A 16,943-nucleotide genomic window follows, 5' to 3' on the forward strand; every position below is an offset into this window, starting at 1 on the left:
CATGTGTTTTCCTCTAGAGGGCAGACAGTGAACTGTATGTAGAGGGCAGCCCCTTCACCATGAAGCTCATAAAAGAACTATGTAGATGTTATGAGGGGCGTGAATTTACTATTATGACTTTTTCTGCTGTGCTGGCATCTCGTCATACCTCCATTAGATAGTCAGAGGCATCATGCACCAACATGATCAAAGTCCCTGCACGGATGTAGTTGACCAGCCAAGAGAAACTGATAAGAAGGATAGTGGCTACATGGTGAACTATCTGCTCTTTGAAATCCTGCAGAGAAAGGAAAACACATGTGTTTAAAAGCAGAATGCAACAGTGTTTTGTCACTTATTGATCAAAGTGTAAAGATTGGTCACCAATCAACAGTGTGCGTCTGAGGGATGCTGTTTTTTTTTTTTAGGAATGATTAACTTCTGGTATGTAGCAGATTATACGGCTTTGCGGCTATAAAAAGAACCAGAATCCACATACAGAGGGGAAAAAAACAAATCAATTAAATAAAATAAAAATAAAAATGAATAGTTTACAAATTGCTGCAATTTAATCGTTCTAGTTTTCTATGCCATTTTGAAAAGATCCAAGAGACAGATGTCAGAAAAGTTCTCCTATTTGCATTAGAGTATAAGTATTTTAGGTATATAGTATTTTGACATAGGACTACAATGACTTGATTATAATCGATTACTAAATTATTTTAATGAGTGATAATTCAATTTGAGTGTTTTTAAAAAGAACAAACTATGATTTTACACTTTCAATATTCACTGGCTTCTTTGCTCATTATATGAAATAAATTATTAAAACTCAACAATTTCAGGTTGTGGACAAAGCTAGACATTTGAGAATATCATCATTTTGAGAGTATAGAAACACAAACTTCTTATTCTTTTCTACATTGATGACTAATAAGAAATAAGGCCTAGGATTGAGGCCTTGGAAATTCACCTTTTACAAAACATTCAGATCAATCTGTTGCTCCACGACATTGCATCTTTAGACTTCACGTCTGAAGTCACATATTAACTCACCATGCCTAACCTGAGAGAATCATTTCAGTTTGTTCTCACACTGACAGTAAAAAGCCGTGAGAGGAAATGAGCATTATCTTTAATGGCTTTTTAAATTCAGACAGCATCCACTCAATACAGTACAAAAGGTCTGGATTTCCTCATAGAAAAATCAATATCCAAATCTCAATATGTGCAACCAGTGCAGCACATCATCGCTTTATTTCATGTACTCACTCTGGGAGTGATTGCTCTTGATGGAGGGTTGCTGAGGGGCTTTAGAGCAGAAAGCTAACACAGTTTAGGAAGCATCGTCGATCACTTACCTTACGCTTGATATCTGATGCTACGCTGACAAGCAGCGAGATGTAGAAGCCTAGTTCGATCACGTAGTACCAGTACTGAGAAGGCAACAGTGGCTGGGAGAGGAAAAAACAAAGCAAACCTAGACATCAATTCAGTAAATCAGTAAAGAAAGTGATCTATACATTTGTGTAATTTGAAACAAGGTACAATTAATTGTAAATAAAAGAGTAAAAGGGATAATTGAGGTTGCAGCACTTGTTCGTACCATTTTCGGGAAGTCTTCCCATACTTGCTTCACATCGTAGAACCAAGGTTTCTGAGGGGAGATCCACATTTATTATTTATGACATTGTCCAACAAAACACCACAAGCACTCGGATGCACAAACACCAGTATCCTGCATTTCTGTAACTTTGGTAAGTGAGAAATAAACTTTTGTTATACTAAAAAACATAAAATAATCAGTTTATTAACTGGAATTATTCCTTACATCAGAGTGACAATGAGCCAAGTGATCAATAAAGACGTTTCCTGTTATGACAAGTGTGGATTTCATGGTTGAATGTTGCGAATACTATTCGTATTCTTTGTTCTTTGTGTGGACAGTACTCACATCGATAAGAACTGCCAGGCCAGCAAAGAAAGCGAGAAGGTAAAAAGTAAACCTCCAACTGTAAGAAAACACACAGCAAACTCAGAAATTCCATTTTGCACAGCAAAAATAAAACAGTCCAAATATATAAACAACACAAAGACACCACAAAGTAAATTCAGTGTTTGAGAGACAGAAAAAAGAGAAAACATTAGGAGGTGGACATCTGTCTTCTGGCCAACCTCCAAATATTACACATAAATTGGTATTTTTTTTTAAAATTGCTTTTCAGAAAAAACACATTTCCAATTAATCATACATGACTCGATACTGGGAGTTTAACCGCTAAATCACACTTCGAACGTCGAAAAATCCCCTACAGTTACTGGGAAACAGCTGGACTACATTCATTTCCATTCTCAGTCTGAATCCTCTCATCACTGCGAGGTGTTTTGCAACAGCTTTTGAGAAATACTTGCTTCCATTTTGTGGGTGTTTCATGCTTCATTGCCAAAACACTGATGAGTCACTGGCAGACCACGGGCTATTAAACGCGGTTCATTTAGGGCCCGCACACACAAGAACAACTTTAGGAATCTCTGCAAAACTTCTGTATCATTTCGGCTTTTAATTCACAGGAACCTGGTGTTTTGGGAGCCCTAATGTTTTTTGTAAATGGGTGCCAGAGTGAAAAAAAACATTCTGAAAAGCCACCCTTGTATTTGTGTGTATCAACCAATAAGCAATTTTGGAAAAACAATGATGTCGTTGTCCCACACTTTGGTGTATTTCTGTGGCAGCGTTACAGCCCCACATAAAGGCCTGGCTTATATACTGAAGGACTTATGGCACTTCCATTATTAAGTTCCAGCACAACTCGCCTCTACTCTACTGGTATCAGGAACGTCATTTTCCATTACTATAGTACCTCATCAACGTGGGTGGCAAAACTGCTGTGATGTTGTTTTATATCAACACACAAACTAGTGACGAGCAAAGCAGTTGTTTTCAGTGTAACTGAATCATTAGAATCAGTTGATTATAAAAGATTTGTTCAGTAATTCCTGCGTGACCGGAGCACAGACTCTGTCTGACAGTCACTTATCTAAAATACTGGTTGTGATGCGGCTCACAATCATCAGCTAAAAAAAAATAATACAGGAACTATAAACTTGTCAAGTCGAACGGTCTAATGGGGAAGTGACATTAGAATCATATTATGTATAAAGACTTATTGAAATGATGCCGTGTTTAGTAAAAAAGAAAAAGATCACATAGGGAAAGTACCATCATTTCCATGGAAAAGGCCTTCAACTCATTTTTGTTTCATGAATCAAAGACAGCTCAGTATGAAAGAAAAAATATAGTTTTCATGCTACCTTGCTTCCTGGAATTTTTTTAGCTTGTTGGGCCGGTCCTGGTTTCTCCGCCGCCTGAACCACCTCTGAATCTGCCGTACTGAACAGTCCGTCTGTTTACTTAAACTCTCCATGGAGCTCTGGCAACAAAGGCAGGACATAAAAACAAGAGTCAGTGCTTTCTTTAATGCTTGAAGTTGTAAACGTATGGTCATTAACAGGTCACACAGGACGAGGCTGTGAAGGTGTGTGATGTTTCCATCAAGCCGTCATTAAAACAGTGTTCTGCAATACGGCACACAAAGGACACACAGTATGAATGAAGCCGTGCTGGTTTCCTGAAGTGTGCAGGATGAGTACCTGTGTGGGATGCTTTGATGTGCTGCAGTAATAGGTTTCCAGGGTGGGATTTGAAGGAGCACAAATACGCGGTTTGTCACTCACTCCCAGCAAAGATGCTAGAGGACTCGCTACTATTCTGGTAGGAAGAAAATACAGTGGATTAAAATAAAATACTGCTCTAAATACTCTAAGGCTTTATCCATACTACTATGCTTTTATTTAAAAAACAATCTGCATCCTGACAAGGGTTTAGCTCAGTTTCAGAAGTAATCTGCATCCATATGAACACCAGAGCACAGACCATGCACATGCTAGTGTAAACATAAGTCGATTGCTTTGCTCTTAGCCATTTGTTGTTTCAGAGAGCATAACTGTGAGAAATAACAAAGATAAAAAGTAGCTGAAGGTGAAAGTATGCTAAAACATAATCTCAGAGTTTTCAAACTAAAAAAGGAGGCAGCAGCATTTTTTACATCTGATTTTTTTGTATCCAGACCAAAATGTACATGTTTTAAAACATAAACAGAGCAGTATAGACAAAGCCTCACACAAGAAGTGGATTAATGACAGATATTCACCTTTCAAATATTGGTCTGATGACCAGGAAGCAGAGAGCGATGGGGAAAGTCGCCCAGAGGTCCTGCATTTTGGGGAAGACTTTGCCATCATGGTCCGTCAGGTCAGCCCAGCCATGGCCTTCAGGAAACCAGATCCAGTCTGCCCATATCATCTCTCTCAACTGAGACATCCTAAAAATGACACACACAGATTTTTGGAGGAAATTAAGACGAGTAAAAAAAATAATTATCTCCAGTAATTTTTCCATTGGATAAGTATAGAATCTCATGTGCCAAGACAATATCCTGAGAGGAAGGAGAGCAAACCGAGAGGGGTTAGAAGAGCAAGAACTGATTGAAGGTGATTAATCCCACTGGGCATCAGGCAGCAGGCACTGGATCTGGCCACCTCTTGCTCCTCCTGGGAGGATTTTGTTATACTGCAAATACCACAATCCATAAAAAACCCTACTGTAATAATACAAATGTGTCATTTCTGCCATGTTGGACATCTCTAAACACACCTTGCTAAATGTTGACAACATATTATAGAAAGCGTTTTTATAATGACATCCTGCACTATTTATGTTTAGACTAGTTAGATTTTTCTCATTATTTGTAACACATTGTACAATATGTTGACAAGTAACATATTTACAGACATTCATGATTTGTGGTTTTCAACATTTTGAAGCTGGTGGTTACAGGGTCATCTTTAAAGTTAACTGTGACAGTATCAGTATTGCTGTGATTAGCGGTAACTTGTCTCCTGTGGACTTCATCATTCAATCAAATGCAAGCTCAGCAGATTTATTATCTAGATTTTCCCTTTTGCTCCAACCAAAGGGAAGCTCCAACCATCAGCTGAACCTTTGTCCCTGCATCCAACGTTTAGCATCAGCTGTCAAGAGGGAAAATCTAAATTGTCACACATCATCTGACAGATCAGATCCTATAACAATAAATGTGTGTTATGTGCGGACTTTAACCGGTTAAAAGCTTCCTGAAATGTACAGTGACTTGTGCAGGCTGCTTCTGTTAACAGGTGTTTTCCTACTACGGGAAACAGTGAAATATCAACTATCCTACCGGTTAATCAGTGTATGGAATTCACTGAACCTGCTCCCTCCTGTTTGTCATCTGTCACATTAGAACTCCACCTCTTGCTCAAACGCTCACTAAACTTAACAGGTGTACCTCCTCTCTGACCTGTGGTCAGCTTTAAGTGGCAGGTCATGTCAAGGCTTGTCAACTCGTGTTAAACATGTGTTACTGAAAGGAGGTTTGAAATCAGTTCTGAAATGAATTGCGGGATTATGGTGAACACAAAGTGAATCTGTCTAACAGGGGCAGCTGGAAACTCTGAGGTGTGAATCCAGCTTTTTAGTTAAGTTTTCTGTGTCAAATCTAAACTTGACACTTCAGCAGGGGCTTTGTAACAAGGTGGCCTCTAAGGACACCTGAGTGCATTCATCCATACTAACAACAAAGTGAATTTTATGACTGGCCACATACAGGAGGCTGCAATGATACCATGGGTGGAATTTAACCCCATAACTAATAATCAGTGCCACGGACTTGAGTCAGTTTGGTTCAATGTAGGGTCAAGTCGAGTTCCTTTATTTCTTGTTTTTTATGACGATAAAAACAATTTCCTGCATTGCAAAATTTTAATCTAACCAAACTGAAACATCTGCTGCTCTGGTCTTATGATGTCCTCTGGCTAAAACTGACTGTAGGAGACAATAGTTAATGGAATCTCTAGCACCTCCAAGCAAGCTGCAGTCAACCTCATTTTGTTAACTAACCATGTTGACAAACCATCCAGTATTAAGTGTAACTAACTTGTAGAATGGTTAATATGGCTGGGATAAGGTCTTCTATGGTTTTGCACATCATTCACGAAACTGTATTAATTGACATCTACTATAAAATACAACATTTTACAGGTTAAAAAATTTCCAAATGCTGTTTTAATGGGGCAAATAATTCAACATGGTTTTTGATCTTTTAAAGACAAACTGTATTTATAAAAATGGTGAGTCTGAAAAAGGTCTTTAAAGCCACAGCACGTTTTCTACAACTGTTTTGGTAAATTAGGTGTTGGCTGACAGGGTGAGATACAAAAGTCTCCTGAAAACAAATTTGATAATGATAGTAATGCTGAACTTTCATAGCAACACAGTGAATGGGCTGCAAAGGATATAAATATATTGTCAAAGATAAGTGGTTAAGAAAATGTGCTGGTTTTATTTGGCCAAGAACTTACCGTGAAAGTGGATTATTTTTCTTCTGGTTTTAGTTTATCTTTACAAGCTGTTTATTTTAGGTTCTGAAGTCTGCGTCAGTCACAGCGGTCTACGCTGTTTGCGTAAACTCTACAGGGAGTGGTTGAGTGCGCACGCATGGCGGGGAGTCTCCCGGACATAGCGGAACAGAGTAGACGGAACAGTGCGATGGAGTTGACAAGTCTCATAACATCCCACCAACTCGCAGTGTATGCCGTGTTACATTCACACAAATACATGGGCGGCCACGTCTACGTAGTTTGAATCACTCGAACAAAAACTGAAAGAAAGGGTTTAACTTTGCACAGCGACATATCCACTTTACGGCGTAAAACTTTTTTTTTGGTGCGCACGCAAAACGTGTAGTATCAGCGACATTGCCGGTCGTTTTCCTCTTGAAAGCCACTTCTGTATTTACCCAGGAGTGTCAGTTGGGGTTTATTAATTGTGCGTGTATAGTTTCAGGACCTTCTCTTATCACGGTGTCCCAAAACAAACACCCCCGACATGAGAACAAGCAGAGAGGCCTGTTAGCTAGCTAAACTTTGATGTTTTTGAGTGCCTCAACTGCTTAACTCGGAGGGGTCTCCTTCTGTGGACGCGTGTCAGTGAAGGAAGAGGAGTTAAACCCTCACGGGAAAAAGACGAGTCTCTTGTTTTTGTCTAAAAATGGCAGTCCTGTGTGTGTGCCTGAGGGAAATGAGGTGAAAACGGACGCAATTAGACGATAAAACGCTGGGAAAAAAGCATCGTTCACATCACGCTCACACACACACACACACCAACTAACGGTGCTTACCTGCGTTCACTGTGGCTCAGCAGCGAGTGTGCTCTTCAAATGTATGGCTGCTGCACCTTTTCTGTTCCTGTCGTCACTGAGCAGATGTTAATCCCTTCTCTCCGTCAAACACATCCCAAGTTGTTGCAACAATCCGCCCTTATCTCTTCTCGGGACCTCGGCTTCGCCACATTTTAAGGAAGAGGAGAGAGAGAGAGAGAAAAAAAACTACAGAAAACAAACTAGTATCGTGCCCTCACTCCCCTCAAAACTCTTCCTTGTGTCGTTGACTCGTACTGATGGAAACCAGGAAGGGGGGATATTCTGTGAATCACTTTCAAGTCAGATCAAAGTATTCGGAATTTTGAGCCGGGTAGTTCAAATCTTCGGCAGCAGTGAACGTTATGGTATGATGTTAAAAAGAGGAGTGAGGGCGGGTCCATGCTATTTAAGGTGACGTGAGCTTTCAGTGTGTATGGAAGACGGTTAGTGCCACAAGGTAGGCCGGAAAAATAAACTTGTCCCTTGGGCAAATAGAGTTTACCTGAGAGATAGTCTGCAGAAAATTACCTGGAAAAAACCCAACGAATTATTGTGTTTGTCCAACTAAAGTTGGACATTTGAAATACATGACGAACTATGACACCCCGATTGAGCTCCGGACATGTGACTCGGTTGTGGCAAAAATTAATGGGAGAATTTACTGCAACTTCACTTAAAATCCATGGAGATTGACCACTATATCGTAAAACTTGCCTGACTACATATATCTGTTCCTTACAGTGCCCCCAGTGTGCTTTTTACGAGTGTGAAAACAACTGGAGAGGACATTATTCTAGACCTGCAGGCTTCCTGATTAACCTCCCTTCATCTTACTCCAGAGAGTCCCTGAAGGTTTACAAAAGGGCTGACGGCAGCTCAGTGGTTATCAACTTGAAGGTTGTGGGTTCGATTCCCGGCTGCACTAGTCTACATGGGGTCGATTTAACCCCATGTTGCTCCTGCCAGGAGCATGTGAATAGAATAGAAATACTTTATTCATCCCCAAGGGGAAATTGTTTCGACATAGCAGCAATACAATGGGTATGTAATACAATGTGTATGAAACATGAGTGACAGAAAATGTGCTATGTGAGTGGGTGAATAGCAGAAACTGTAATGTAAATCAGCTTTGGGGGGTCATCAAGACTAGAAAAGCACTATATAAATACAAACCATTCAAAAGAGCTTGCATTGCTGTGTTAAAATTGCTGCAGCTGGACTGAGTCTATTATTTCTTTCTTGTGTTTGTTCCCATCGCTGCGTCTTCTTCTGCTCGCTGTGAGCACATTTTCACAGCAGCAATTCATCTTCGCTGTCTCCCTGGATCTGTGGGGATCCAGTAAAATGTTATTGATGATGAAAACAGCCGACAAAAAGACGAGTTATTTGACATATAGTCTGATTTATGCGCTGTCTAGTATGTACCTGCCACGGCGTGCTACCTTTGTTGTGTGACGTCAGCTACCAGAGCTCTATAATGCCATTGGGTGTCGAATTACTACTGCTTACACCACATTGGTGCATTCCCGTTGTAATCGGAAGTTGGAATTCTCAAGTTGAAAAAGTGTTCCTTCAACGCCCCCTCAAGTCAGATTTCCTACTCAGCAAGTTGGAGGGTTCCCATAACCCTTCTTTTAGCACCCTCCTGTTGTCACTTAAAGGATTTCGCATCCAGGGAGAGAGCAGTTTACAAACTTCCAAAACAGCGTAAAACAGTGTGGACTACAGAATTAATTTACCTCATGGTTTTCCTGATCATAATACTCATCCATAAACATTGATGTGCGATCAGTCTGTAGTCACAGCGCCTCCTAATGTTTATCTTTATACTATCCTGACCATGTTTAGACTTATCTTTCCACTGTTGGCTGACATTAGAATATTTTCCAGATGCACAGCAGTGTAAACAGACGAGCAACGTGTCCTCCGTCAGAGGGGCACTAATCGCCCCCCCTACACGCAGGCATGCTAAAGAGGGCCAAGGCAAGTTTGGACTCATCAGGCCAAACCCAAAGTTGCTGTGACAGACAGATTCACTGCACAACTCAGCTATAGTTACAAACACATCAACTTTTCCATCCTCTTCACATCAGAACAGGATGCAGATACATGCAGGTTTATCTGCAAATCATGGTGGGCAGATTACAGAAGTGGGATTATTCTGAGCCCCACATATTTCTGTCCAAATATAATGGAGGTCACACACGTGGTTTGCTTGTTATTTTGCATACAAACATTAAAAAACATGACCATAGTTTGGTCCACAGATTGAAATGTAACCAGAGCTGTGTTGTTGCTATTTTCAGTGTTTGTCTTCAGTGCCTCTTTGTACCTGTAGAGGGCAGCAATGATCAAACCCAAACCCCTGAGGACAAACCTTTGTCTGTTCAGTTAGGTCATCTGATAAGACACATGAAAAGAAAGACATGGCATTGTTTGACGAACACATTGATATAAGCAGAGTTCTCACACAGATCCTTTTTTTTTTCTAAATTGTATTTTATTTTCTTTTAAAGACATATGTTTTAAAACAGCAATTGTAGAGAATAAATAAAGAAACATTATGTTTGTTTTTGTTTTTTTCTTACTTCCATAAGTACATTTATGTAATTAAAACCTCTATAAGTGTGTTCATTGTCTTGTAGACTGCAGGAATCATCTTTTTCTTCTTTTTTTTTTTAACCCCTCCTAAATTTAAAAAAAAGAACATTTTAACATATTTACCCTTCGTCTGATTGAATACCAAATAAATTAAACATAAAAAAAAGATAGAAAAAATTTCAGCCCTTCCTTCCCCTTTGTTAATCTGAAAAGTAGTGGCAGCAGAGAACCTTAACTCTGGACATTTTTAAGTCCTTTTTTTTTACCTCCATTTTTAAAACCAAGGTATGTACACCAAGAGGACATCAATTTCTCTTCCAGTTTAATTCCCCCATGTTTTTTTCTTCTTCTTTAATTTACGTATAAATAATAAAACTAACTCTACATAACAATATTACCAATGGTAATCATACAGAATAGTATTTTCTTTTGCCTCTGAATGTAGACCGGCCTTCTGCTGACGCCATAGACCACAAATCACACTATACAGTAGAACCCTGTTCAGTAGAATAACATCAGTGATATGCTTTTTCTTAACATGTAGATCTTGTTGCCGACAATAGAGTATGTACATAGTATAAATGAATCCAGCTGTGGAATGATACAGTAGGGACTCGGGGAGCACTTCTGATACTGTAGGTTCTGACTCTGTAGACTGTAGCTGATATTACTGCTTTTCTCTTGTTGTTGGGTTGTTGTTTTTGAAGCGCATACACGTGACACTGCTTTTTGTGTTGCTCCTGTGCTATACGGTTGGTCAAACAACCAAAAAAAGGCTGGGACATCCCAAGTGGTTTTCCTTGATTGAACTCTTAGGTTTTCCTGGAGATAGAGAAGAGGAGAGAGAAAAAGAGAGAGAGAAAAGAGATCATAGGACATTTTTAAAAAAAAGAACAGATCACGTGAAACACAACACAAACATTTAACACTTTGGTAGTGGAGTGGTGTCTGCAATACACACTGCTTGCACTGATGCCTGGGGGGGAGTCTCAGTAATCAACTAACGTCCATGCAACTCAAACAGCACCAGTTCTACGGCTGCAAGTGTGTGCACGTTCTTAGAAAATACTTCATATCCATTTTTGGCAGGCAAATCAATTCAGAACATGCATGGTAGGAATTCTGGTGGGGGGAGTAAACCCTCCAAACGTTAGAAAGTAGTTGGGAATCATTTCATGTTTATTCTAATCATACTCAGAACCAGTAACCAAACTTCAGTTTGTCGGGAGTGTTTTTCAAATTATCCACCAGCTACACACTGGGCATCTGCAGGGACCACAATCAACTCGTAAGTTGTTTTTTTTTGTTTGTTTTTATAAAATAAATCAGAGCAGTGAATGTGAATCATAGGTCTCTTATGAAATCTATTGATTTGACTGAAAACCCCTTAACAAACAGCAATTAATGAAGAAGCAAATGTATGTTATTATAAGAAGAATATATAAGAATTATTTTATTGATCTCCAGAGGGAAATTCTTTTGTTACAAAGCTCCTGAATAAGACGAAGTATAAGAGTTGGCATAAAAATATGAGTAAAATAAAATAAAACATTAAAGACTATATCACAATAAAGACGAGGATATACCTGACATAAGGACACTGTATGTTAAGGGGTGTTTAAAGTAAACTTAAATGTATGAATCTAGCCATAGAGCTACTTAAATGTATCCATTTATTACCATTGATTTATTCATTATCATTGTTATTTCTCGTAGTTTCTTTAAAACATGATTTAAACCTTGTAAATATATTACATGAGAGTTTTTGATGAATATCAGAAGAAAACATGATAACTGAGTTGTTTCTACCTTTTATACATGTTAATAACCTGCATATACCCTGTGCAAAAGACACATTTTCAATTTCTGGTTGTTTTCAAGGTGAATGTGTTATTTGATGATTTGAATATTTCCTGTGTTATTATTTCTTATGCTTTTATTGATCCAGAATTCCTACAGAGGAGTGCAGTTCCTCAGTCAGCAGCACGTGTCACAGGAACCAGCTTTACCCAGAACCTTCTAGAATCAGGTTAGTGTTTCAGTTGGTACAACACACACACACACGCACACACACACATTTACTTATACGCACAAATAATATGCCTACACATCTACTCAAAACAGTTGCGCAAATATAAATTCACAAAACTCTCATGTCTGTCTCACACACAAACACACACAAACACACACACACACACAGTCACTCATACAATAACCATATACAGGAGCAGTGTCAGTGTCACAAAAACCAAACAAAGTTCAGGCACAAAGTCACTTGGATTTGAGTCACAACCAAACAAAAAACCCTGCATCACCGGAAAACTACCACACCAACCAACTAAACAGAGGGAATATGTAAGAATGATAATCATGACAGACAACACAAAGCAAAGCAATCAAAAACCAAAAAGGTCTAATAAAAAAGCAAAAACATTATCCATTATTTGATGGACAACAGGTTGCTTTCGTTCTGAGCATAAAAGCTTCTTTTTTTTTCTTTTTTTTCTTCTTACAAAAAGGCATGTCATGATAATCAGTTACTTACAAATGCTGAGGTAAAGTGACAGTTATTGATCAGTGTTTGTAAGGATTAAAAACCAGGACAAAATAATAAGAGGAAACTCACAAAGCACCAAACACAGTTCATGGTCGCCACAGTAACCCGCCATGCAGGTGAGCATGGTGAATCAAGGCAACGGCCCAAAATAAAAATTGCTAATGGCAACCATCACAGGCAATATCGCCACAGCAACCAACACAGGCCAATTAACTTACAACGCAGTGAGAAGGAAGGGGGGAGGTTTTAGTGGTTGCTTGGCAACCGTAGCCATAGCGACGCACGTCTCCACGATATATGTGTGGACGGGGACAGTCTTGAGAGTGATGTGATGGTTTGTTTTGTTTTGGGTTTTTTTCAGGAAAAATGGCATATGGCACAGCACAAAAACAATAAATGAAAAGTGAAACATAAAATTAATGACGGACAGTAGTTTGGGGCATTCAAGCCTGTGACAGAACACTGGTTAGACACAACATCAGATCCAAGTCAAAGGTTAATTCTCACTCAAACTTTCCCTACGTACTGAGCAAAAGAAAAGAAAAAAACAACACAGGTATCTTTTAGTCCTTGTAAAGCATTTTAAACGAAGCATTTTGCAGTAAAGTCAATGTACTGTAGGTTTACTGACTTCTCCAGTTCCACATGAAAGACAGCTGTTTATCTACTGAAGCCCCAGTTACATCCACTCTGTCTGTCAAACCTCCAGGACACATTTCCTAGCTGTCTATCATTTCCACCCAGACTCCTCCCTGTCAGTAATTATTTAACACGTACCTCATTCAGTAAGGCCTGTTGGCATCCTTGGGCCTTTTCAGCTGCACCTTCAGTCTCTTCATGCCAATCTGGAAGCCGTTCATGGCCTGGATTGCAGTCTGGGCACTGGACGGGTTGTCAAAGCTCACAAAACCTGAGCAATGAAAAAAAGAAGAAAATAATTCAATTAACCCTGCAGCAGCAACAGATGTACGTATATTTAACCCTTAGTGCTCACGCAGCACCCTTGGTAAATTGCACTGGGTATAACACGCCCTTATATGGACTTCCTGGGGTGTCTACGTGTGTTTTCCATGTTCTTATGCGTTGTTGAGTCAAAGTTATGATTCACAAATTTCACAAATTCAATCTGATTTTAAAAAGATTTTAGTACTTTTTGCTCAGGGGTGTTTATTGTAGTTGGTGAACATGTTCAAAATAATCACGTCATCAGATTGCCTACAGGTTGTGCTGAAAAAGAGGATGTACATCACTCCATATTGCACATTCTTATAGCTTCTGTATCCATTTTAAAATAATAATGGGGAAAAAAGCAGCCGAAGTGCTCTGTGTCCTCAGGGTTAATGGGGAAAACAAGCCTTTTATTAAACTGAACACACGTAGATTTAAGATTTCCTACGTGCAAACAAAAGGCTTATTTTCCTCAAATGTGGTTCACAAATGTATTAAAATCTACATTAATACCCTTACTATACTAATCCATTATTAAGATGCTGATTAAAGAGCACGATTGTTGCACGGTGACTGGTCACAATTAAAGGTCACTCATTATTGTGTTGTGTTATGTCTGTCCAGCAACTTCACAAAGTCACTGAGGATGAGTGGGCTAATATTCCACAGGCAATAATCAATAACCACAATAATCCAGTTCTCTGCAAGTCCAGTGTCCAGTAAAGTAGTTTATTTAAGGTAAGTGGATGGATTATTGTAGTGAAGGAGTAGTTGCTTACTAAAATACACACTTGTGAACCAGATCTGATAGAAATAAGCCCTTTGTTTGCAAATAGGAAATCTTACATCTTACAAAGGAAATTGCTAAAAAAGTTAAAATAAATAAATAAATAAATAACCATCACAACCGTGACCATTTTCCACTGTGACTCACCAAAGCATTTGCTCTGGTTGGTGGCGCGGTCAACAAACACCTTTGCAGAGATGACGTTTCCAAAGGGCAGGAACATCTGCAGTATCTCAGAGTCAGTGAACTCCTGCGGCAGGTGGTAGATGAAGATGTTACAGCCTTCAGGCCCTGGACACGAGGGCAGGAGAGAGAGACAGAGGGAGAGAGAGAGACAAGGACACGGGAGACATGTGACAAGACAAGACAGCACGAGTCAGAGGACGAGGGGAATCGGCAGAGTTTGGCAAATACCTGTGTACATAGTATGTATATAAATACCACAATGAGCAACTGTGATTTATTTATATTCTGTGGAGATTATAGAGTGTGGGTCTATTAGAATATGTATATAAAAACCACACCTAGAAGTATATTCATGCCTTTAAAAAAAAAAGACATTATAAAATGTTGATTAACATATGCAATAGCAAAAACTAGAGAACCAATATTTAAAAAAAGTTGATACTGACAAATCAATATCAGCTTCTTTTTGGTGAAAAAGTATTCGCCCTTATGATTTTACAGTATGTAAATATGGATAGATTAAAAAATGATATAAAACCGCTTGTTATACTCAGAGATTTGTTTTTTTTACTTGAAAATGTGGTCGATAAGAACCAAAACTACAAAATCAAAACAGAGGAAAAGAATAAAGCACAACATTAAATCAAACTAGATGCAGCCAGGAGAGCAGTTTTGCCTCCTTCCCAGCCTTTATGTTAGGATAATTGTCTCCTGGGTCAAAATAAACACTCACCAAACAAACATGAGTCATCAGTCTCTCATCTAATCACAGCTGTACTGTACACTGTACGCGGTGAAACGTGCACGCTTACCTTCCCGCTGCTGCAGTTGCTGCGGCTGCTGCGGCTGCTGAGCCACCAGCGTGGGCTGGTGGGGGAACGGCTGTCCCACCAGGCTGTAGGCAGCCGGGTAGGCGGCTGACGGAGAGGAGGAACAGGTGAACACAGATCAGCGAGCGGTGAGCCACTGCCAGCTAATCACTTTACACTTAACACAACAACATCTGACAGAGCTGCTTTCCCCACCCACTGACGTGTTTGCACGTAGTTTGTAATGTAGTGACTCATTCTATACAGAGACACGCATTATTCACATGTTGTTATATATATGCGCATATGTGCATGTTATGAAGATTTATTGGGTAGTTGCAAAGGTCATTTTTTTCTTGCTGTTTTCCGACACAAGGTCAAATTATATATGAAATTAAATCTGAAATCCTTTTCTGCCTCTGTTTGGTCTTTGTGAGCAGAAACAATGTAACACTATTTGAATGTTGAGTCCTTCATCTGAAAACAGGCTCTGTCAAGCAACACTATCAGACCTGACTGTGGGGAGCATTAGTGTGTATACAGCTTGTTGGGGGCGACGGTAGCTCAGTGGTAGAGCGAGTTGTCTTTCAACTCGAAGGTTAGGGGTCACTCCTGAAACTTTAAACTTTTAGTCCTGTTGCCTAGCGCTTTTGTAGGTTTTCCTTTTCTATCCCTATCCCATAAATGTCTTGCCTAAGGACACTAGCGGAGCCGGGAATCGAACCCACAACCTTCAAGATGAAAGACAACCCTTTCTACCACTGAGCTACCGTCGCCCGTACTGAGCCTTGCACCTTAAAAACGGAGGAAGCTAAATGGAATGCAACCATCATATGATTGTTAACACCTGTGCTTGACCTTCTGTGATCTGTCAATTTGTCTGCCATTTAAAACAGGGCCATAGCAGCAGGAAGCCAGGTCAGTGGCGACACATTTTCATGTATTAAAGTCAGTTTACTTGACACTTTTTAAGAGAATACATCTGATATAATTAGTGTGGAGGCTGTGAGGCTCACCTGTGTAGTGCTGCATGCCTGTGTAGGCCTGTTGTAGAGGATCCAGGACAGGACTCTGAGCTGTGACACAGGAAATACATCGTCAACAACTGTTACATCACACACACACACACACGCAGGTTTGTGCAGCTCTTCTTCTTTGCACACTGCATTGCCTTCCATTCATTTGCAGCCTGAACAACACATTAACCTAACCATAACCATGACCAGTTAATGCCTAACCAGAAACTCAATCTAACCACAGCTGCCAACTTATACAGTTAGGCATAAATGGGGTTCTGCCTCATTAGGACCAGGTTTTTTGCCTCCATGAGGACTACTGGTCCTGACAAGGTCAGTGTTTATGCCAGAAAAGGTCCTAAATAGGTAAGAAATACAAGGACACCCACACACACACACACACTCCTAAATCCTGTTATTTGGAGCACATCAGCACGCTCCAAATAATATTCAGTGCTTTCGTTTCATATAATTTCCTCTCAATCACACCCTCGCTGTTCAACATCACAACGGGAAGCCTGCAAGCCTGTGGAGGAATATTTGTTTGTTTTTTTGTTTATTTTGATATTTGATACTTTAGGATGTGATGACTGTACTTTGGTAGGCATGAATTCCGTTAGTGTAGAGAGCTTCGGTTGCTGATTGGCCGTTGGGTGGAGCTGGCACAGAGGGGTAGCTGTTCACCGCAATGGGCGGAGGCAGAGCGGGAACAGGCGTGGCTGCGATGGAGGGTGGAGTGCTGGTACCTGCAAATCAGTTTAG

General features: G+C 39.8%; 2 protein-coding genes across 7 annotated transcripts in view; both read right to left on the reverse strand.

Moving 5' to 3' along the window:
- The window catches only part of cers2a (ceramide synthase 2a), a 10,863-nt gene extending 3,193 nt beyond the window's left edge, over positions 1-7,670 (reverse strand). Inside the window, exons 1-8 of the mRNA XM_044053092.1 lie at positions 7,257-7,670; positions 4,191-4,361; positions 3,631-3,748; positions 3,292-3,410; positions 1,934-1,991; positions 1,586-1,636; positions 1,341-1,433; positions 149-277 (exon numbers count right to left, since the gene is read on the reverse strand). Of these exons, the coding sequence (XP_043909027.1) occupies positions 149-277; positions 1,341-1,433; positions 1,586-1,636; positions 1,934-1,991; positions 3,292-3,410; positions 3,631-3,748; positions 4,191-4,360 (738 nt within the window). The 5' untranslated portion in view covers position 4,361; positions 7,257-7,670. The remainder of the gene's footprint in view (positions 1-148; positions 278-1,340; positions 1,434-1,585; positions 1,637-1,933; positions 1,992-3,291; positions 3,411-3,630; positions 3,749-4,190; positions 4,362-7,256) is intronic.
- A 2,563-nt stretch (positions 7,671-10,233) lies between these two features.
- celf3a (cugbp, Elav-like family member 3a) overlaps positions 10,234-16,943 on the reverse strand; it is a 43,580-nt gene continuing 36,870 nt past the window's right edge. For 5 of the 6 annotated variants that reach the window (XM_044053422.1, XM_044053421.1, XM_044053420.1 and 2 more), the window contains 6 exons: positions 16,778-16,927; positions 16,182-16,241; positions 15,169-15,273; positions 14,318-14,461; positions 13,213-13,345; positions 10,234-10,700 (listed from right to left, as the gene is read on the reverse strand). In XM_044053422.1, coding sequence (XP_043909357.1) covers positions 13,218-13,345; positions 14,318-14,461; positions 15,169-15,273; positions 16,182-16,241; positions 16,778-16,927 — 587 coding nt within the window. In that variant the 3' untranslated portion in view covers positions 10,234-10,700; positions 13,213-13,217. Of the gene's footprint in view, positions 10,701-12,653; positions 12,752-13,212; positions 13,346-14,317; positions 14,462-15,168; positions 15,274-16,181; positions 16,242-16,777; positions 16,928-16,943 lie in introns of all 6 variants that reach the window. The other variant, XR_006362500.1, reaches the window with a different exon arrangement.

This window comes from Solea senegalensis, linkage group LG20 (genome assembly GCF_019176455.1).
Source record: "Solea senegalensis isolate Sse05_10M linkage group LG20, IFAPA_SoseM_1, whole genome shotgun sequence".
NCBI classification, from domain to species: Eukaryota; Metazoa; Chordata; class Actinopteri; order Pleuronectiformes; family Soleidae; genus Solea; species Solea senegalensis.